At 41.3% G+C, this 22,832-nt stretch overlaps 1 protein-coding gene and 1 long non-coding RNA gene across 6 annotated transcripts in view; one reads left to right on the top strand and one right to left on the bottom strand.

The window, feature by feature from the left end:
• The window catches only part of BANK1 (B cell scaffold protein with ankyrin repeats 1), a 128,346-nt gene extending 116,302 nt beyond the window's left edge, over nucleotides 1-12,044 (top strand). For 2 of the 5 annotated variants that reach the window (XM_071808238.1, XM_071808236.1), the window contains exons 12-15: nucleotides 670-738; nucleotides 2,355-2,548; nucleotides 3,819-3,882; nucleotides 5,869-6,066. In XM_071808238.1, the coding sequence (XP_071664339.1) occupies nucleotides 670-738; nucleotides 2,355-2,548; nucleotides 3,819-3,882; nucleotides 5,869-6,026 (485 nt within the window). In that variant the 3' untranslated portion in view covers nucleotides 6,027-6,066. Of the gene's footprint in view, nucleotides 1-669; nucleotides 739-2,354; nucleotides 2,549-3,818; nucleotides 3,883-5,868; nucleotides 6,067-8,454; nucleotides 8,505-10,612 lie in introns of those variants that run through there. The other 3 variants (XM_065837029.2, XM_071808237.1, XM_071808239.1) reach the window with 3 other exon arrangements.
• LOC136101150 (uncharacterized) lies at nucleotides 5,910-14,688 on the bottom strand. The gene is made up of 6 exons (XR_010651307.2): nucleotides 14,081-14,688; nucleotides 12,048-12,205; nucleotides 10,611-10,757; nucleotides 7,592-10,530; nucleotides 7,254-7,412; nucleotides 5,910-6,132 (listed from the first exon to the last, which is right to left on the bottom strand). It is a non-coding gene; the product is annotated as an uncharacterized lncRNA (long non-coding RNA).
• Between the last annotated feature and the right edge of the window lie 8,144 nt (nucleotides 14,689-22,832).

Genomic DNA, 22,832 nt, shown 5'->3' with positions numbered 1-22,832 from the left:
AGACGGGGCAAACCAAGGGCCAGCAGGTTTCCCTGGTCCGGTGCAGAGCGTGTCTGCTCTGCCGCGGGAGCACAGCGCCCTGCGCTGGGCCCTGCACCCTCTGTTGAACCCGCACGTTTGCTGCATTGCAGGGATGTCAGAAAGATCACTGAATGGGAAAGAATTCTTCTGGAATCCCCAGGAACGGGGAGGATGGGCTAAGTGAACATGCTTTGTTGCTCCTGGTGCTTGAATACAGTAGGCAAAAATTCACACATACTGTTTCCTAAGCAGCGTCATTATTGTCACCTAGAACTATTGTTTCTTTCTGCATTAGTTTTCCCCATAAAATAAGAAACAGGCTGCAGTAGGTGTCTGTACCATGTGAAAAACTCCCAGATCTAGCTGTTTTTTCTAAACAAGTAATATGTTAATGTGCTAAGTCTATTTGATTTTCTTCAAAGCTTCTTGTCATTATATCTGTACTATCGGTAATCCTGCCATTCTGTGCAACAGAACAATTTTTCAAGTAATTAACATTAGACTGACAAGTGTGTTGAGAAGTACTCCTAGGCTAGAACAAGACATTTATTCCAGCCTGCTTTCATGAGCCTCCTTCATTTGTTCGGAATGTGGGATGGGTTTTTATTGCCATTTTTTACCAACTTCCTTGTATTCATTTTGTTGCAGTGTTTCAGCAGAAGGCCACTCGAGTGCCCAGCGATGACAACAGGACGTGCTGTGATGCCAGGAAGCCCGGTACAGAATTGAATTTAGCTCTTTAACTGCCTTGTTGCTTTTCGGTAGAACTAGAGATTTGCTGTGACTGGATTTGGACTGATTTAGCATCTATTTTCCCACATAGGATTTATATCCTTAATGGTATTGCAGCATTAAGCCATCAGATTAAAGAAAGAAAAATAAAAGTCACAGTCTTGTGGGCAAGATTTGTAGAGTCAGAGTTACTTTAGTCTCTTCTGTCTCCTTTCTCCATTGTGATTAAAACCTGAGTACCCCAAGATCCGTGTAAAATGAATTACCGGTGGCAGTCCAGTTGTTGGTTGAGCTGTAGCACATCAAAATGTTGCTATCATAAATTCCATTAATGGCACCCTAAAATAATTAAGAAGGTTATGTACAAAATGAATGAACACTGAGTTAAGATTTTTCCTCCCTCTTCTGTTAATAAGTAGGATTAAGGCACATAGAACAGCACATAATCACCTATTTATTTCTGCAGCAGGGAGCCGCAGTCTCCAGTGCTACTGACATTACTTTTCATGAATGCTAAACCACTTTAGGAAAAGAGTACAGGACCTTCTAGATGTTATTATGTTGGCGTATTGGTAGCATACCTCTGCAAAAATTAAATATATGTCAATAAAACAGAGTAGTTTTTAAGGGTCTGAGGAAATACACCCCACCCCTTTTTGCTGATATGAAAAATGCAGTTTTACCTAAACTGGTCTGATCTCCAGATAATCTTACCAGGCATTAGGGACATTACTGTCACAATACAAACAATTAGCTGAGATGCAAAAGAGTAGAGATTCATGCCTAATATGTGCTAATGTTGTGTACGATCAAAAGGAGGGAGTGAGCTGAGCCACAGTAGCTGCTTTTTCACTTCCTTAGTGTGTTTCCCTTTGCACAGCCCTTCCTCACTTCAAATAAGGACACTGGTGCATAACAAAGCAGATAAATCTGACCCAATTCATCATTATGGTTTAAACTTTTCCCCTGGGCAGGGAAACAGGCGCTTTATGGCACCTTTGCAACAGCTTCATACAGGGCTTGGAGAGCCCCGTTTAGCGGCTGCTCTTGTGTTCTGTCAGCAATTTCAGCATCAATATCCTGGAGAAACGTGATGCTTCACCTCCCTGGACCGAGCTGGGAGTCTGTAACACACGTCTCCCTGTCATTTCCCATCATAATCTCTAGGAGGAGCATGTTGTGATGTTTTCTTGTCACTGCAATGTATTCAATAATTTGGGGAAAGGAAATAGTGTGAAATTTCAAAATGCTTTTTGAGCAGATTTCAGTTCCGGCTTTTGAAAAATGTCATGTGTGAAGTTGGAGAAGGAAAAAAAATCAAAGTGGCACTGTGGATGGTTTTTGTCTTCATGTAGAAACAAATTCCTTTTAAAAGTCCATACTATAGTACTATAGCTTTAGTGCTAGAAGGAAATTCTTGTATGAAGTGAAACCAATGGAGAATCCATGGATCAGGCCAGTAGGAATTAATGAAATGTTTAAGATGCTACCCTGCTGAAAAAGAGTTATGGTAGAATCCTCATTCATTTATTGCATTCCTCTCATTAAAAGAAGAAAAAAATATATATAAAATATAATATTTTGTACCTTTATCTTTGTAGGTTCTGTAGCAGCACACAGAGGCCATGCGGACACAGTAACTGATAGCACTGGGAAACACAGCATCCCCGCTCAACAGGAGGAGCTCATCCGCTTGCAGGAACAGGTGAAAAAGGGGGCGGTTTCTGTGGATGAAGCTCTTGACAGATTCAAACAGTGGCAGCATGAAAAACAGAGACTACAGTCCACTCAACAGGTAGGAGTCTGAAATGTATGTTTCTTGATAAGAAATTCCAAAAACAAACTCTTGTGTTTTGGCTTCTACATGTGAGGTCAAAAATAAGAGTCATGGTTTATGTGCCCATCAGCTTCCAAGGAACCTGCTTCTTATGGTTCAGAATCTTCTAGATAACTATTTCCACTGTTGGTTGATTACTTGAGAGGCTTCCTGAATTTATTTTGCCTGACTTCAGGTGCTGTTACATTTGGTTAAAATCCTGAGTTAAATATTTCAGTCTTCTGAGACTTGTGTTTTAAACTGCCAGGTGATGCTTGGATCTTTGCATCTTTTATGAAACCACAGACCAACGTGCTATTGAACAGCGTCAGCTAACAGAAACATACCTAGTTTGTGTTGTTAATATATAATGTCTTACCTTGGGCTTTATGCCTGTCTGAAAATGCTGAATCTACTTAGTGAAATTCACAATCGTCAGCAGTGCCCTTCAGCTCTTTTATATTCAATATACAGAGCAAACTGAGGTGCACAAAAACAGGATTTACAAAAGCCCACGCATTGAGTCACTAAAAGAACTGCATCAAAGCTAGAAGCTAAGGAGAAAGGCATGGGAGGGGGTTTGTTAATTACTTTTAACAAGACAGCTGGAGGAAGAGGTTATGCCCTCATTTTATATGAAGTCCTGCATTAACAAAAATATTTTCTTGTTGTCCTTTCAGTGCATTTAGGAGACAGAGGCAAAGCAAAGCTGGTCTGCTGCTCTACAGAGTAGGAGAGCTATCAGATGCTGCCAACAGGGAGAGATTAACTGCTCTCTGTGTTTGCATTTACCAAGGAAATAGCATGAGCTTTGTCATCACAGTGGAACACTGAGCAGCACAAGGGCAGGGGCTTCCACAGCTTCAGAGCCCGGTTCCCAGGGTGGGCACCAATATGAACATGATGAATTTACCTTATGCTATCACTGCAGTTGTCCGGTTCTCACTGGGATTTTTGAGGAAAAATCACCTGTCCAAAGCAAAAAAATAACCCCCCAAGGCTCCAGAACCAATGTAACTTCCTGATGGGGAAAAACTCCACAAGACTCTTAGGTATAAATTCTAAAATTAGCATCTATTTGTAGCACATCATGGATGTTTCTCAGTTTTTTAGAATTCTTTTCCTGCAGAAAGAAGCTCGATGTTCAGAATGCTGAAGAATCCAGCTTTTTCTACTTAGTCCTTGTTTCTACAGTAAACTTCCATTACTGATTTCTGCTGCTGATTTTATGCTTGTTTTTTACTTAAAGGAAAAAGTGCAGCACCTTCGAGACAGCACTGCTGGAAACAGACTGGAAAAGGAGAACCTGAGTGGTAAGTTGCACTTTTCTCTGGCTTTCAGAACACTGAAACCCTGAACTGTAAGTAAACTGCAAAGGTCCCATCCAAGGCATACGCAGACTTTTGGATCAGGTGTTGAATCTGTAATGAGAATTTTGTGTCAGTTGTTCTAGTGCAGTCAGGCCTTCGGCAGGGTCAGGATTTGATCCCAAAGATGAGCTCACTGAGATTTAATGGGGCAGAAAATTTATGAAGTCTTTGTGGCTCAGCTTTTCTAGAGTGCATTTCCTCCTGCTTCATCGCAATGAGGGTAGATGATTTCTTTAGAACAATTTCCTTGATGACTTCAATATTTTATGAATCAGCTATCAATTTGCACTTGCAAATTCTTGATGAACTTTCCACTGCTACAGCAGTTTAGTAGTGCGAGTCATTAAAAAAGCTGCACCATTGGTCATTTAAGATGGTTTTTTCCCTTTGTGATGGAATGTTATCTGCAACAGTATAAATCACCTGCATTTCCTGCAAATGACTGTCATCTTGTTGTTATGAAAAGATTGTATTAGATAGTATTGACTTTAGGCCTGTGATTTCTGTAAACTTCAGTACATACATGTTCTTGGAAGGGAAATCTTGTATTTCTTTTTTGCATTTGTGTGTTACTATTTAAAATTATCACCTAAATATGATATTACTGCAAGAGAAAAAAATAATCCACAGTACTGTATTTATTATTCTGTTAGAAGGTGGTGTATTTACATGGACTTGTGAGTTGCTCTCATTAAGGCTGACCATGAGCCAGCTCTGGGCCCTTGTGTCCAGGAAGGCCAATGGTACCTGGGGTGGATTAGAAGGGCGTGGTCACTAGGTCAGAGAGGTTCTTCTGCCCCTCTGCTCTGCCCTGGTGAGACCACACCTGGAATATTGTGTCCAGTTCTGGGCCCCTCAGTTCCAGAAGGACAGGGAACTGCTGGAGAGAGTCCAGCGCAGGGCAACAGAGATGAAGGGAGTGGAGCATCTCCCGTGTGAGGAAAGGCTGAGGGAGCTGGGGCTCTGGAGCTGGAGAAGAGGAGACTGAGGGGTGATCTCATTAATGTTTACAGATATATAAAGGGTGTCAGGAGGATGGAGCCAGGCTCTTCTCGGTGACAACCACTGGTAGGACAAGGGGTAATGAGTACAAACTGGAACACAGGAGGTTCCACTTAAATATGAGAAGAAACTTCTTCTCAGTGAGGGTGCCAGAGCCTGGGCCAGGCTGCCCTGGGAGGTTGCGGAGTCTCCTTCTCTGCAGCCATTCAAACCCGCCTGGACACCTTCCTGTGGAACCTCAGCTGGGTGTTCCTGCTCCAGCAGGGGGATTGCACTGGATGAGCTTTCTAGGCCCCTTCCAACCCCCTGACATTCTGGGATTCTGTGAAACTCTTGCTTGCCCAAGTGGTAGAGTTGCAGTCCAGACTATTTCTATTTCAGCTTTAATACTCTCTGTGGTTGGTAGGGGTGCAGCGTCCTGAGCACATGAACAGGCTCAGTCCATAATGGAAACATACCAGCACAAAGGTAGTATCAACACCAAAACTGTAAATTTTGTGAAACAGTAAGGCTTGTATTACCCAGTAACTCAGATAATGATCCCTATGTTCCCTTCTGCTACTAACCTCTCTGCCCTCTGTTGCACTATGTTATAGCCTGTGATGCACAGAAATCAGCGGGGAGAACCATTCTGGAGGCCCCCGTCTTGTCCAGCAGTGCACTTTATTACCAAAGATTTAAATTCTCAAAAATAAGAACTTCTAAAAGACAGAACTCCCTCTACAACTGGAGGCATATGCACGGCAAGAATAATGAAGGGTGTCGGAACACTAGGACCGAAGTCTGACATATTATATAAAAATATACATTATTATATGCATAATAATATGTAATGATGATATATATTTTAAATACATCATAATATAATATATAATTAATAAATTGCCTGAAACAAAAATTACAATCATTTTCTTTTCTCTTTCGTAGTTCCTAAGGAAATAAGACCAGAGAGCATTAATTTTAGAGACTTCTTGTTCCACATGCCATTTAATAAAGCGGTACGTATGAATGTTAGCAGTTCTCAGATTTGTTTGATTAATTCTAGTTCTCACATCTCTCTGCAGACTCTCCAGCTCTACCTTTAGAAACATGGGCCTCCCTCTCCAGGTTCCATGTTTGAAATCAGGATTTGGATTGTCTTTTTCATAGACAGTTTTTGACTTGAGGATTCAAAGAGATCACATCAGAAGCCTGTTAGAAAAGGAATTTTATTGTAATGAGAAAATACAATATCTGCTATAAATTAGTATGGGACATCATTTTTAGTTTCTTGATAAGTTTGATCTTGCTTCCACTGTAATGAAAGTTATTAATGGGAGTGGCACTCAGTTCAGTCTTCCATTATAACATTTGATGCTATCTCAAAGTTCATGTCTCATTTTGCAACACTTTAATATAGAACTGAATAACACCCTCAAAAAATCAACTGCAAAGCAAAAAGTTCTGTCACTCCTGGAGTGAAATATCTGCAAAAGCCTATTTTAAGAACAGCTAAATAAGGATTAAGCATGTAGAATGTTCATTTGCAGAAAGTACAGGCACAACTATTTATCTTGTAATTATCTACATACTACACATAGGGTCTTGCCCATAGACATTGATAATATCTTTTGTCCAAGAAGGGAAGATGTCAGCCAGCACAATGACCAAAAAAAGCACAAGACACCAGCATCCAAATGTAGTTAAACCTCACCTTACTCTGTGGTAACTGATTCCTTGCCTATACCCTTAAGCATCAGATAAGGCTTAAGAGTATTGGCTTTGTGCACATCCACTAATAGACTGAATGGCAGCAGCTTAGACAAATTTATGTAAGAATGACTAGACAAGTTCCCTTTAATGTCTTAAAAGACAATACAGCTTTCACATGGATTCCCTGTCCATACTTTCTAGCTTGTAAGAATGTTTTAAAAAAATCCTATATGATGCCTATCTACATCTTTGGACATGAGAATTACCTATGTGAATCTCATTTAGCTGTTTCTCAAAATGAGATTTCAAAATCTGCCTTCTATTGCAGTTACATTATGGCACCTTATGTGCCACAGCCCACAGATTTAGTCATGCAGCATCTAAAAATAAGTGCAAGATTGCAGAAACTGCATAAGATGATTTGAATTGCTTGTAGTTAGTTATCCCCTCAAAGCTAATCTCTCTAGAGCCTTGAACCTGGTCTTTAGGGATACAACTAGTATAGTGTAAGATTCCTCATCAAATCCAGGAATGACTGATGTTCTGCTCAAAAGCTTTTTCCACAGGAAGCTCAACTGAAACCATTTATTTCTGAGCTGTTAAAATCAGTAGGCACTTACCCTGGAAGTGGCCTTCATAGCCAAGGAGGACAACTTTACTGTGTGTTGCTATAGGGTGTTTAATACTGAACCACTCCTGTAAGGTGCTGTAAACAACCAGATAGGCGACTGTGGTTAAAGCATCCTCCACAGAATTTCTTCTTCCAGATTTGTAGATGCCTATGACAGTAAAGCAGGTCTGGTTTAATTAAGTTTGCTAAAGCAGCTGCCAAACACCAAATCTCTTCCTCAGCTTCATCCAAAAAAACACTCAAAAGAGCACTATGCACCTTTTGCAAACTGGCAGGTTATTGATTAGGTTTGCTACCCTAAATGTCTGGCTTTATTCCCCAACCTACCACGGTTTTAGTCCAAGTTGCTAGCAGATTGCTTATTCATCAGCTGATGTCACTCCAACTTGCAGGTAGTGTCTAAGTAGAGTTCCCTGAAAACTGAAACAGTAGCACTTAATTTTGAGCAAGTTCCATTGTCTCTGACAGATCAATAGGAAGATGAACAGAGACAGACCCTAATTTTGACATTTGAATCCATGGGAACTCAAGCCAGTTAGCAAAGCTGAAATAACTCAGGATCCTGAAGCACAGAGAAGGTTTTGTACATGTGGGGAGTATGGAAGTCATGGAGAAGACGACTTTCTTTTCTTCATGACTTCAACCACATACATTTCACAGGACCTCTAGTCTTTAAAATACTATTTGTTGGTGTCCATTGGACTTGTGAAGCTACATCTTTAGCCTGGCTTATTTCCACTTTCTTAAGTATTTTGTAGCTTCACACTATGCTCAAATTTAAAAGCAAGAAAATAACAAAAGATCAGTTTCCTGCCTATTTGTCACTAAATCTTCATGAGGCAAGCCCACAGGCGCACTGTTGGCTGCAGAGGTCATCAAGACAACTGGATATCCTTGTACCCTCAGCCTCTCCTAACTGCCACCAATAAAGAGCAGCCATGCTGTTAGGTTTGTACAAAATCCGACTCATGTCGCTCTCCCACACAACACCTGCCTTTTTTTGTGGACGTCTCTTGCTCCACTGCTCCCAGGGACATGTGTAGTATTCGCATTTGAAGTAAAACATACAAAAAGTGACTCATTCTAGGTATGTATTTTTTGAATTATTCAGCTCTGAAAGACATTGTACACTGCTCTGATTTATCACTGATATACATAACTATTTATTAATTGCATCTGTTTCTTTTCAGTCTCCATCTAGGAACCCAACAGACAAGGAACAGATGCCTCATTAGCTGAGGTAAGAGCATGTAGATAAACACACACACAGACATTATTTGTCATGGAAACTAATGCCTGTGAAGTACTTTCCATCAGAGTATGTTTGTGTAACAGTAGAATGAAGTGCATCTCAGAGGTCTGATATCATAAATAAACATAATCATCTTACGTTATGGTTTGCAAAAAGAACTTACTTACCTTTGTCAGGTGTCCACCTGTCCTGGTTGGGCAGATCTGGAAGCAGTTAGACACTGACCTGACTTGTGGATGCAGTTGAAGAGTGTCCCCGCTGGTTTTTGCAACTAATTCAGCTTATGCAACTAAAAGCTGTATTAGAGTGTTGTCTGACATACTGATCACATGTGCAGTATCAAACGTATGGAATATCAAAATAGAGTTGAAAAGTATAGATGCAAGGATGTGTTCAGAAATGCTAATTAACCAAGAGACCAACGGTCATTTGAGTGCTGAATGAATGAGATCTTTAACATCTGGGGCTTTTAATTACTCTCTGCTACCTGTGTGCATCCACATATATCTCACAGCAGTTTTAAATCTGTATGTCTGCCTTTCAATGAAACTTGATCATGAGGCTTCCTGCTAGGAGACAAAAGTAAATAAACCTGTTTTACAGCATTCAAGGGGGTTATTTGCGGTTTGATGGTTGGTTTTTTGTGGGGCTTTTAATCAGTTCAGTTTTTAACATCTGTGCTGAGATACAGCTTACCAGGAACTGAACTTGGATCACCAGCTGAGGTTTTAGACCTCATGAATTAGCTTGCATTCATTCTGAGAATAGGGTACAGTGAAATAATCACCTGGAAAGTTTCTTATTTTGCTAATCCCTCTGAAAATTAAGTCATGCGACCTTTCTTATGCATGGAAGGATGATTGCCATTAAAAGTCTGAGGCCAAGAACAAGGATGTCTGAATTCTCTTAATGTATGTGCATATCTTTTCCTTGAGATCTTCAACAACTTTTCTTAGACACTGAATTTCTTCAGTCCATTGATCTGTGCAAGAACAGCTCCAAAAGTCAAGAGTTAAATTTTCTTCTTTAGTTTCCTTTCCTTCAGATAAGTTTAGGACCTTAAACTTTAAAATTTAAAGTTTACCATGTTTTAGATAAGAGTACTATTTGTAATTTTGCATTATTAGAATTATAAAAGGGATTAAACAATATTTGTTCACATTGACAAAATGACAGAATTCATTCCTCAAGACAAATGTAATTTTAAAGGCTTTGTTAGCTAAGCTCTCCTAAGACTCAATAGGTCAGTCTTACGGCATGACTTGAAAAATCGCCGCTCCTTCAAGAGGCAGCTCAGCTCGCTTCCTACACGGGCTTTCCTCCCAGAGCTGCTTCCTTCACTGGGTAAAAAAGCTCTGAATGTTCAAAGCTCTGAAGACAGAGAAAAGTATTATGAAAACCTTGATAATGGCAGAGGTGCTTATAAATTGCAGATTGTGAAAGTGAGATGAATCATTCAAGGGGGGAGGGGGAATTATCCTGGGATCAGAAGAGGTGATCTCTGTCACTTCTAGGAAAATGTTATGCAGGAGAGAAGGTGAGTGAGATGTGGGAGAACTTGCAAAATGCATGTTCAATCAATTCTGTTTGCGAATTATCTACAAATGTTCATTTACCCACATGCACCAGAAAACATGCACTTAAAGTGAAATTCTGAAATCCTCTGAGATAGTAACTCTGTGTCTGAAATGCGTGCTTTCAGTACAAAACCAACACAATGTGGTCGTTTGAGGCGGTTTTTTTTTTGGCTTGGCTTGGGTTTGGTGGTTTTGAGTGTTTAGTACTAAAAAACCTGCAGATAAACCATTCAAAACCTACATTTCTGTTGCTAATATGCTGGTTCTCCAAACAGTTGAGCCCCCAAGCGCAGTGCAGAGTTGTGAGCTCGTCGTTCGTGCCTGTCTGAGCATCATCGCACTTCCCGTATGCAAGGGGAGAGGAGAATAACAGTCTTGATATCCAGCTGGTGGCTCTGATGGCATAGCCTGTGCTTTTGATTCTCTCATAGCCATTTCTACAAATACAGCGTTTGATCTTATTCTAAACAAATATAACCAGTCTACTGAATATTAAGCATTTTTCATTATTTCTTACAGCGCCATTCTCAGCCAGCTCTGCATCAGTTTCTTCGCTTGGCATCCCGCGCGTCTCGGAGCTGCGACACGGCTGTGTCAGCATCGCTGCGCTTTTGGGATCTTGGAATCTCTCACCTGGGCCAACCCAGGAAGACGTCCAGTATCGCTAAAGCAAGTTAGTAAGAGTTCTTGTCAAGTCAGCACTGACTTTTACATTTTTTCTTTGCCAGTTTTTGTGGGGTTAAGATGACAGCTGAGGATTTATATAAAGATCTATTGATGCTTTGGGTAATTACTTTTAAACTAATTTCAATTTTTCCATAATGCTTAGTAGTTGTTTAAAAGTAGATGTTATGCACAAAAGAGAAAGATTGTGAAAAGTTATGAAGATTATGAAGTTATAATACATAAAGTTCAGTTTCTACTTTTTATTAAGACATTTTTGTATAGACTTTGTATATAAATTTGTCTTTTCTAGGAATAATAATAATTGTACTCAAAGTAAAGTTAATTCTTAAAGTCAAACTATGTAAATCAGTACTAATTATCTACTAATGCATTAAAGTGATTACAAGAATTGGGTTTACAAGGAAATTGTGTTTTGCTTAGTTAAGTTGTCTAAGGTAAGCGCTACACAGAACAAAACCAGAACAATCTCTACTGCATTTCAAGAATCACAGAATCAACTCTGTGATTCTGTGATACATGTTGATGTGCCACCCAACTTTGGCAGAGGGGAGGGATTCAATGTTCAGACTTAGAAGCCTTGAGGCTCATATTATTTTTCCATTTTCAACAAAACTATTGTGTCAAGACCTGCTCCAAATGAAAATAAGCCAAAAAATACAATGTTGGGATTTTAAAATAATGACACAATCTTTCAAGTTTGTATCACACAAATACCTTTAGGCTAATTAAAATGCTATTTTAAATGAGTCAATTAAACATTTTCAGAAAATTATCTGTTCTCTGGGGAAACCCCCTATTTCTGTTAGAAACACTCCCACAAACACTGCAGATGTATTGCTGTGAAGTCATAAATATTCAGTGACTGCTGTATTAGTGTGGCAACATAGCTTTGTATTCTGTACAAAGGCTTCTCTGAGCTATCTGAACCACAGCAAAAGCCTGGAAATGTATAAGGTCTCCTAGATTGGGAAATACGGTCAGTGCCTATGAAGTGAGGGACATGAGACAGACAGGCTTTATAGGAGAAGGAGCTGTGATATTTTAGACTTACCTGCCTATGTGGAAATGGAGCGAGGAGAATTACTTGAAAATCTAAATGTGTACAAGTTGTCATTTTCCCTTAAGCGGTTCTCCTCCCTCCAAAAAATACACTTATTTTCTTATAAACCTCGCTAGTCAGTGTATGCCTTGGCAAGCACTCCTGAGCAGCGGACACACAAATTGAGAAAAAGAATAAAAATTATATAAAGTTTCTTCATGTCGGTACCTGGTGTCTTTTCTGCTTGTTCCTGTAGCAGAGGAGATGAAGGGACATTTCCAGGCAGGGTCAGTTGTCACCGAGCTCCAGGCAGGATCCAGGTGCTCTCTGTGCTGCCAAGTGAGCAGCACCAGCCCAGTGGCCCCTTCGCCCCAGTGACAGGGCACCTGGGAAATGGAAATATTTGAGGTCAATGGTCAGAAACTAACTAAACAGGAAATGAACAGTAATAAGGTGCGGAAAGTTACAGCAGGGAAACACTTAGGGTTTGCTGGGAAAACGAGAGAACACAACAATACAGCAAGAGTGCCAAACGCACACCTAGAAGCCAGAGCGTAGTTCCCCTCAGGAAATAAAATAATACAATTTTAAAATAAAATAATAATAATTTTTAAAAAATTAGTAGCACCAGGTTAGAGGTTTCAGCAGAGTCCAAGCCAAGCACCAGTTCCAGTTGGCAGCATAAGCAGGGAACTCCCATTTGCTAAAAAATTGAAGCGCAGAAGAAACTTTTGCCTTGTTACAGGGTAACAACAGCAAAGAAGATTTCAGAATTCTAAAGGCCAAACTGCAGCCCCGGCAGCATTAGCAACATGTAAAAGGCAAAAAGCTTCAGCAATACTTGAACAGGAAGGGTATAACAGGACAGGCAGAGGCACCTCTCCTATCTTTTTTCTTCAGTGAAGCACGTGCTTAGTAGGGAATTTTAGTAAGCAAGTTTTAGCCACTGAAGACAATTAAACTTCAACACTCTCAGACAACATGTTTCTTTTTTATCCTTTTTAAATCTCCCCCCATTTTCTAAGGCTGTGTCATTCTTTCAGGCAGCAAGTGCACCCACTGTTTGACAGACACCACGTCTCACTGTTGCACAATACAAGTATAATTACAGTAAATATTTTAACTAGCTAAAGCTGTCACTGAAACAACCTTAATCTTGAGCTCTGATGTACAAAAAGCAATAGTATTTTCAGTTCCTGCAGCTGGGACAGCGACTTTGCCACTGTCACAGAGGTACAACTGTCCTACAGAGTATGGAGCAGTCTCAACAAGATGTAAGAAATCAATGGAGAAGACAGACAGTGTCACTTTAATGAAGAAATCATTTTGCTGCACTACAGATTTATTTGCTTGTATCACTCTGATCTTCAGGGTGGGTTTGACACACAGAGTTTAGTATCTCCTCTGACTCCTGGCGTTTTATTGTACAACAAGAACAAAAAACAGCCACACCACCACTAAAACCATTTGAATGACTTATGTGTCCTGTATCTCAGATCAGTTATTGTTGGCGTACAAAATCTGACAAATTGTATGTAATCCATGACAAAGTATTTTCTACAATATTATATTCCACAAGGGCCAAGGAACAAGTTGAGAACGGGGCTTTTGTTCATCTGGGTTTTGTCTACATGCACGGAGAGACTTTCCCCTCTCCCCCCCACAATCACCCCCAAGGCCCAGAGCAGAACTGAAGCAGTGGATGATTTTCCTTCTCCCTCCTCCAAAGGGAATTTCTGAATCTCAGTATAGTTAATTAGGTGTAAGCTACAAGTAAAATCATCATACTTCTACAAAAATAAAAGTGTCCGTTCCCCACCCTGCTCCTGTTCAGTATTCACACTCTTGTTTTCTGCTGCAGGATTTCCATATATTTCCCCAAGGTGCGTCACGTTTCTAGGCAGACATTCTGACAAAGGAAGTCCTGAAGTTTTGCTAAGCAAAGGTGCATCACTAACAGGAAACATCACAAGTGTCTGTTTAGCAGTGCCGGAATGATTAAGTAAACCACAAGAGCCTGAGAGCTTAGCTGACACAAGATCCCTTTTGTAGGTGTTCTAAAATATTACCTTCATTGTAAGCTAATTGACTGATCACTAAAATAACACCACTCTACCCCTCCAGCTGCCACTGTGTATTCCATTACACTTCAACCAATAACCCATTTTAAAAGAAATATTTTAAACATTGTGACATCCAAGAAGAAGAAAAGAATATGAAGAGACTGACAGTGACTGTAATCAGCAAACCAAAACTCATACCAGCGTTGTGTGGATGGCCTGGCTCGTCTGCAGGAGGAGCCTCCTTACAGGAGAGGTTTCACTGGGTCATCAGTGCTCAAAGATCACCCACATTTTGCATTCAGACATAGCCTGTCACCCATCAGGGTGTGGTATCACCTTCCTGGACGTTCACCCTATGAAAAAATTTTTCATTTCAACATTTCAACAACAGCATAATATATAGCACAATAAAAACAGATCTGAAGTCCTGCCTTCATTTTGTTAAAGAAGCTATAATCCTTCCAGGAGCCTAAGTTGTGCTGAAGACACATTTCAGTCTTGATAGGAAACCTCTACTGCAATAAGAGCAGGAGCAAAGTGACAAGTGTTGTCCTGACAGTCCAAGGGCGTGTTAGTAACAAAGAGGAGGCAGGACATGTGCAGTCACCACACATCCCCTTCATTTACTGGAACCAACACTCGTCCTGACAAACTTTGGCATTGCTGAAACGTGACACTCACATGAATCGCTCCAGAAACAGGCCCCAAGACAAGCCATCAACCAGTGGGATGGGGAAAGGACTCAGCCTCATCCCACTCAAGACACACTGGGCTGCAGTAACTGAAATGTAAAAACTGCATCTGGAGAGCCTGGAAGATTTTAATGGAGATAGAAAATGAGGAAGGTACAGTGAACTTATGCCAGATGTCTCATACAAGAACTCAGAAGGCCAAAACCAGCATAATTGTCAGCTCTCAACAGTTATTCCAAAAGCTTGGATGAGCCTCTTCTGACAGAAGAGGAAAACCCACAAATAAAGTCCCCAGGTCTCAGCTCAGCTGTGCAAAGCGCCTGTACATGCAGACAGCAGGGACAGAACATCGGTGAAGAATCCACTGAAACAGCCTGACATGGATGCTCCCTGGCCGGTATGGTACACAGCGCAAAGCAGAATTAAAAAGCAAAAAATACATATATTAGCTGCAATCGTCTGTAGATGAAAGTGATCTAAGATGCTTGCTCGTATGGGCTAAGCCTCCAAAAAAAATAAAACCACATGTAGAAAATTCTTTTCAGCGGTGAAGAGTTTACCATTGCCACCTATACAGAGAATGCACTTAGCATGGTGAAAAACAAAAGAAAAGCTCACAACATATGCAAAAAGCCGTATTTTGATCAACCAGTATTCAAATTCATCAGATATGATGCTGACTCATTATGAACCTGTGGCTTCACTCCTGGCTGAAGACAGGCCAGAACGTTTCAGCCCAGGGCACTAACCTAGGAAGCTTGGTTGGGTTACAGCAGCTCTTCAGAAAGCAACCTTGGACCCCGTGCACTTCAAGGCTAGACAGGTGGAACAACTACCTGAAGGACTCGTTCCTAGCAGAGATTTGTCTAATTCCATCCGCCTTCTCTGTCTTTTGCAATATCTTGCTCTGCTAGATTAAATGCTGTTATCAGAAGTCTTTTCATATAAAGATATTTCTAGATAAAGGAAGAAAAAAACCCTTTGAAAACACCCTTTCCCTTTTTAACCTGATATCACAAAGCACGCCTGATAAACTTTGTTGTAGTTTTTGACGTTCCAGCACACAGCCATACCTGCAGGACGAGGCTGGCACACATCACTGCTGCTTACGTACGTTACAGGAAACCCCATGTCCACAGCCTGGAGATGAGGATCCACCAACACAATACACAGGGCTCCACGCCTCAGAGACAGGGACCGTGGGGTTGCAGTAAGCAACCCAACAATCAGCACTACTGCAAGTGACTGCACCTCTTGTCACAGGTTGTCCTGCTGGTAGGTTTTTAAACCCTCCATCCTTCACCCACATGGGGTGGCTGTTCAGCTCCACTCCTTGACACCCAAAGAATGCAGGCGTGCAAACAAGCTTCAAATGCCACTGTTGGAAGTGGATACCAGGCAGTTTGGCATACAGGATGCAGTGGTTTTGTCCCTTCAGGGCATCATTTGTCCTCCCCTCCATCACAAAACCATGGTAAGTATCAGTGGTCATGCCCTGAACACGAGCTGCAACTTGGCCTAACAACTCCTCGCCTGCTGTTAACCAGACCAGCCAATACCAGCAGCTGCCCAGCTGCAAAACAGAGCCCACATGGGCTGTCACCCCCCACGTCACCGTCTGGGGCTCAGGGCACACAGAGACACACACTGTGCTGGAGATGGAGAACGGGAAAGGATCAGGCAAGGGGTAAACTGCACCATCAGCCAACAAGTTACATTAGTGTGCTATTTTAGGGTGGATTCAGTCAATCTATAACCACAGGATGCAATAAATGAAGTTCCTGATGCTGTCTCTACTGATCAATTAAACCCCTTTGGAGTCAAGCAAGCTTCTTCACTAATATCAACACCATTAAAACCAAACTTTCTCCAGCCATAACACACTGAAAACGTTTGGAGTGATATTAACACAGAGATGGCACACAGGTACTGCAGGGAAATCCACAAATGGCAGTGCATACTTCATCTTGCACAACTTTCACAGCCGCCTTCAATTATTTCAATTTCAATTAAAGTCTCAGGCCCAAGAGTAGCGTGAATGCTCTGGTAAGCAAGATGACAGAAAGTGATGAGATCAAAACAGGTGAGAAACTTCCACTTCAGCTCTACAGAGGATCCTTCTCTCCTCAATCCGTCTAATGAGTTTAAGTTGCCTTTACCCCATACCTGACTTGCCTTTGTTTATTAAGAGGAGCTTGAAAATCACATAAACACAAACCATCTCCTATGGGAAAAATGACTGAAGTATTTTTACTTTTCAGCATTAAACACCTGGAGTCACAGCAAAATGAAAGGAATGAAAGAGGCAGCAACATTCCTCTGGTCTGATAATTTCATTGCCATTTGAGCATTGTCACATCATCTCTTTATTTTTTCCTGCCCATCTCAAGTGGAAGTTTACAAGATGTGAACAAACTGTAAAAGGAGTCAGAGAGAAGTGATACATTATAAAATTTCTCAGGCAGGACTCTTTCTTTTCTGGATACTTTTTGTTAGTATTTCCTGCTAAGTGAGCTTGAGCACTGAATTCGCTTACCATCACACATTACGCATTACCTCCATTTTTATGATTTTTGTGTTTGTTTGTTTTTTTACAAGTGTCATTAACAATGTCTTGTGTTCTATTTCTGACTGTTGATCTGAAGGCAATTCCTGTTTCTTATGCCAGTTTTACATGCTAGATGTCAGATTTGTGTCTAGATGCCTTGCAAACACACTCACGATAAACAAAACGGCGCACTGGAGGCATTTCAGATTAAAAGCACATACTTCTTGCAAAATTAAGCTGAGATCAGGATTCTAACAAAATGAGCTCTCTAGATCAAGACTATTCTGGGAAGCCGACCCATAAGAGAAAGCTACACTTCTGCTCCTGCCATCCCTACCCCACAAGCATCAGCTAGTTTGAAACAGTAAGTCACATTTCCTACAGCGACTACTTTTCCCTTGCGAGGACAGAGGGTGTAGTACTATTTTATTAAACACGGTAAGTAAATCATTTTGTGGATCCAAAGCCAGCTCCCTTCTTCCTCCCAGATGAGACAAGATGGCTTAACCCCAGCACGGGTGTTGGTGTTTCAGTATCCCTTGTGTTGGGATGTTCCCTGAGTCTTCCCTTTCCAGCTCATCCAGAGCAGCAACTGAGCTGCCATTAGTCCCCCACTTAGGACCAGGGTTAATTGGATGAAGGCTGAAATAAAGTGACAAATTGCTGCTATTTAAACAGTAAGAAAAACATGACTTCCCATTTGCAGCACAGATCAGCTAATACTTCAGAGGTGAGAATTCGACTGTTCCAAACATCACATCCACCGTTAGTCAGTCATCCAGGCCTGACGGTCATTACCACCCCAAGATTCTCCATTTCACAGAGTAACTACTCCCTAATTCACCTTCAAATGCAACATGTCCAGCTTGCACCAAATAACCCAGATAAATAGTTCAGATTGTAAAAGCTCATAATTTAAAGTGCTTATGGCACTACTGAAGAAAAAACAGAAATTCAACCTGCAAAGCTTATCTCATCACTGTCCAACTGAAGTCAAAACAAAGCCTGACCAAATTTTGTACAGCTGTAGCAAGCGCCACTTCTCCGAGCTAATTTAAGCAGCCACCTTAACTTTCAGTAAAATACTGGAAGAAAATGCGGTGGTGTTCCTGACGAGGCACGTGAATCGAATTACATGCATAACAACGCGTGTATGTTCCTGTGCTACTGACAACAGGGTAAAATGAAACTGCTTTGCCATCAGAGGAGACTATATTAGTTCACTAACCAGGTTAATAACTGTGAGGCTACAGGGCAAACCACAATCAAGAGTACAAGATACCTTTGTTTTTTGGGTTTTTTTTTTTACAGGCGGCTGACAGAAGGTATTTGAAATACTGTACTGTTTCCCCCTAGATACAAAATAAGCATAAACAAAAATCAAGGCTAATGAGGTGACATAGGGCTAGAGCAAGTCCCCTGGCTCAAAGGACGCCACACAACAGTGTCTGTTTCTCTCCCATTCTTCCTTGCTCACAGGCTCACTGCAGCTGTACAAGCAGCTCAGCCTGGTGCCCTCTCCCATCCCAGCTTGGTACGTGCCTTAAGGAAGAAAAGCCCATATCCCACCCACATCTTATCCTTTTACAGACACACTGAGACTGAGTTCTTTTTTATTCTCTCTTAAATGTCTGCAAGGCAGCTACAGCCGAACCACAACACAGCACATAGAGAAACCAGTTCAATGGTGGCAAACTTTTTTTTTCCCCCCATTAACGGGCCACAGATATCATCAAATTGAAGAGGCTAATGAAACATCGGCAGGTCTGTTGTGCTTCACTAACTTAATCTGTTTGCTAAACACTTTGGGGTTTGGGATATCAGAAAATCCCCCAGTCAGTTGCTTGCTCAGTCTCACACCGCCAAGCTCTCCTTATCTAGCAGCTTTCTATGCAGCATTAAGTTAAGCAAGGTTCCCTGCACTCACCACAGGAGCTGCACCTTATTTATTCAGGAAATTCAAAGCACGCTTTTAAGAACACTGGCAGACAGGGCATTTTCCCCATTCCTAAACAGCACAGAAACAAAAATAAGCTCAAGACAAAAATCACACTGAATTCAAAGGGTTGGGGGAGTAAAGGCCCCTCCACCCTCTTCTCACTTGTGTACATCATTGTAAAGAACATATTCAAGTGGTGGGTGAGCCAATTTCAAGCCTTCTCTTTCCACCCACAGCTTTTGTTGCATTTACCTCTGTTCAATCATTCATTCATGCTCCCTCAGCCGCTCGCCCACATACATTCCTTGCTGACAGCCCAGCTGCACATATGCATTCAGAATTACAGTCATGGCTTTTGTGATTCTGGTACTGAGAGAATACGAGAAGCAGCGGGGAGAGAAGGCTCTGAAAGGCTGTACAATATGGACTGTCACAGGTTCACATCACACACACATGTAACGTGCCAGTGTTAAGCTAACTGATGCAAAGCCACTGAAACAGCCCCCAGGAGTTGTTTGCAACAGCAAGAGCAAGTAGCTGCTAATTTTAGATCTGGAGGCAGCGTTAGTAACCATCAAACATGGACAGCAGGGTTTTCAATCACCTTCTACAGACACCATTAGAACTACAATACCTGGGCACATCTGGGTGGCTGTTTTTATCTTCAAGTTCTTCTAGCAGCATTTTTTCCTCTTCCCTCAGGGTTCAAGACAAGCTTCAAGACTGTACGGGTCTGCCTTGCATTGCGAAGAATCTAACCTGACCCAGCAGTGAGCTGTACAGACAGCCCTGCAAGCAGGATTTCACACTCTCTGAAGTCCACTTCATGACCTTGTGCATTACCAGCATAACATGACATATGCAATAGCAACGGGGAGACACAAATGGGGCACAGATGTGGAACATAACAGCAGGAATGTTCACCATCTCTTCAGGATGAAACCCACCATCTCTTACCAGCTGATGTGCTCAGCTGATTGCAGTGGCACAAACTACAGGAAATTCTCCAGCAACCAGACTGTAACAACCACCAGTGCTGCTACAGACCAAACCTGCCATTTCAAATCTATTTGGTTTTCTCAGCAGATATGGGTTTCTTATGAATCATTGTGTCTCAGCGGAGCATAGGGGCTGGATTACAACTCAGCTAGATAACCAGCAGGGAACACAAAAAACCATACAACAACATGTAGAGCATGGAAAAATAATGATCAAGGGGAAGGTTTTCAACCCTGAATGTGTGAAACCAAGCTTCTAAATTATACAGGCAATTAAGTATGCCAGCTTCAAACGTGGTGAGTACCTGCTAGGACAACATGGCAAAACTTAATCTGATTTTTAAAGAAATGTGGAGGAAAGAGGAGGATGCTTTTGCCAAGTAGCAGCAATTGGGGTCCATGGTAGGGCATGGAGCTCTGGGCACACTGTAGGAAGGACCTAACTCCCATTTGTGAGGAATTAGGAATGTAGAACCTATGAGTTCAGTGCTGAGAAGCTGACTGTTACAAGACCTATGATCATTTGGAAATCCAGCCATCTCAGGCCTTACTTAGCAATTAGCAGTTTTCATGTTAACTTCTAAAAAGCATAAAGCTGCTAAGATAGAATGTATTTGCAAGGCTAAGACTTACGAGCATTACATCATATGTCAGATGTCTTGTCCAGGACGAAGAATACCAGAGAGCTTGAGCTAAAGGGGTTAAAAGCTCCATTTTTGGCTATTCTACCTCACATTGTTTACTTGTTGCTGAAATGTGTGGTGCTTTGTCAGCTCTACAGCTGGCTGCATTGCAAGGATGGGTGAATTCATGTTATCCATAACCACTGCAGCCTCCTGGAGTCTTTTTACTGTGAAAGGCATCTAGCAGATATAAGGTATTTCTTAGTAGCAGCAGGAGAAGTAAATAATGGGGAGAGCACTCTTCTGGTGCTTTAAGATATTCAAATAAATGAGGCCTAAAAGCCATTTATTCTGAAAACACGGTTTCCAGTGATTAACATGTTCTAACAACTCAGCCTTGTGTCAATCTCTTTGGGCAAAGAAACATTACATTAACCTACACTGTTCATCATTTTTAAACCAAAATTTCATAAGTTACTCTGGGACGCAGTAGTCTCTAGAGGTCCAATGGATATGGATTTTTTATTTCCAATATCCACAACATAAGGAGAGCAGGCTTCAAATTGGTACCTTGCATTAGATGAAATGGCTTCTCATTCTGCTCACTGCAAAATGTGAAGTAACATAGAAACATCAGTAGCTGTGCTAGCAAATTATTTTGTAATTAACCATATTCTCCAAGATACCTTTTGCTTTCTCTCCCTTATATTCGCAAAACTGCATTTTAGTAGAACTGGCAGAGGCTTGCCTATTCGGAGAAGACTGTGCTTGGAAGGCCATTTTAATGGTTAATCAGGAGAATTTAGGCATGGAGGACTCAAGCAGGGATTGGGGGGCCGGGAGCAAAGTCTGAGGGGTTTTTTAAAGCACTACTATATCAGGAAGTGCAGGACTCCAGCTGTGGGAGTAAAAAAGAAGATGGATGATGCAAGAACTCCTCCCTGTCTTAAAGTCTGTAAACTAAAGCCCAGAAAATACTTAAATTATAAAGAAATTGAGAAGGCTCAATTCAGCAGATATAACTACACTTGTCAGTCCTGACGCTGGATGCGAAAGCATCATTTCTGATTAAAATTTTAGCTGATACATTCTTTGTTAGCCTTAGTATTCATCCAGATAATTTATCTGCTCAACATTTTTGAAATTTGGGTAAATTGTTTCTGATCAATAGCATTCTTGCTAATAGCCAGCTTGCTAACTGGCATCACAGCGTAGCTTCAGCTCCTTGTCAGGTTTGTGCTGGGATGGAGAGCTCCTTCAGTCTCACCTTTCCCAAAGTGCTTGCAATGCCCACACAAAATACAGAGACTCCCTTGCTTGGCCAGTCTCATCTGCAGATAAGCGTGGCTAAAACACTCACTTTAAATGTATCATTCCATATACATTAAACATAGGTAGAGCTAATTAGACAGCACAGGGCAGCTGAGGAGCACTGATTGCAGAGCCCCACCCAGCTCAGGTAACTTCTGACTAGCACTGAGGTGCAATGTGTTGGTAAACCAAATCCCTCAATAAGCTCAGAAGAAAAGTCCTGACAAGCTTCAGGACTGAAGTCACAACGCAACAAGATGCCAGGTTGGGTTCATATTCTGAAATGGGGCACGTTTTTCCCTCCAGTGTGAACAGACCACACATTGTCCAGGAGCTTGGATGAGTAACTTGAAAGAAACACTTTGCCATCACTTGGAGTCATTCAATGAGAGATTGAGCTGCATCTGCAACTGATGCTACAGCATCAACAAAAATTTTACACTGAAGCAAGAAAATGATGGAGGATAAAGCTCAAAACATATTACTATTTATTAAAACAAATGAACAAAAACCCCACAGTTGTTTCCTCTTCGGACAGGATAGCACACTTTAAACCACCATCACATATGCAATCTTCAAATCTGTTGTTCTCTTCCGTGTCTTTCATATGCAAATGGTTTGCATGCACTATGGGTAATTGTGAAAGACTGGGGAGGGTTTGCTATTCTTAAAACCAGAAAGTCAAGTAAGAAAGGGTAACACCGGATTATGTGTGAAGATTAGAGATAGAATGAACTTGACATGTGTCTATTAACTATACCTTCAAAATACAAAAGAGTGAGCCCAAAAGGCAAGCTTAATGGATAGAAAATACGTATAAATTAGTCACTGTGTTGCTA

The sequence above is a fragment of the Patagioenas fasciata genome, chromosome 4 (genome assembly GCF_037038585.1).
Source record: "Patagioenas fasciata isolate bPatFas1 chromosome 4, bPatFas1.hap1, whole genome shotgun sequence".
Lineage (NCBI taxonomy): Eukaryota > Metazoa > Chordata > Aves > Columbiformes > Columbidae > Patagioenas > Patagioenas fasciata.
This window is presented reverse-complemented; position numbering and strand designations above follow the sequence as displayed.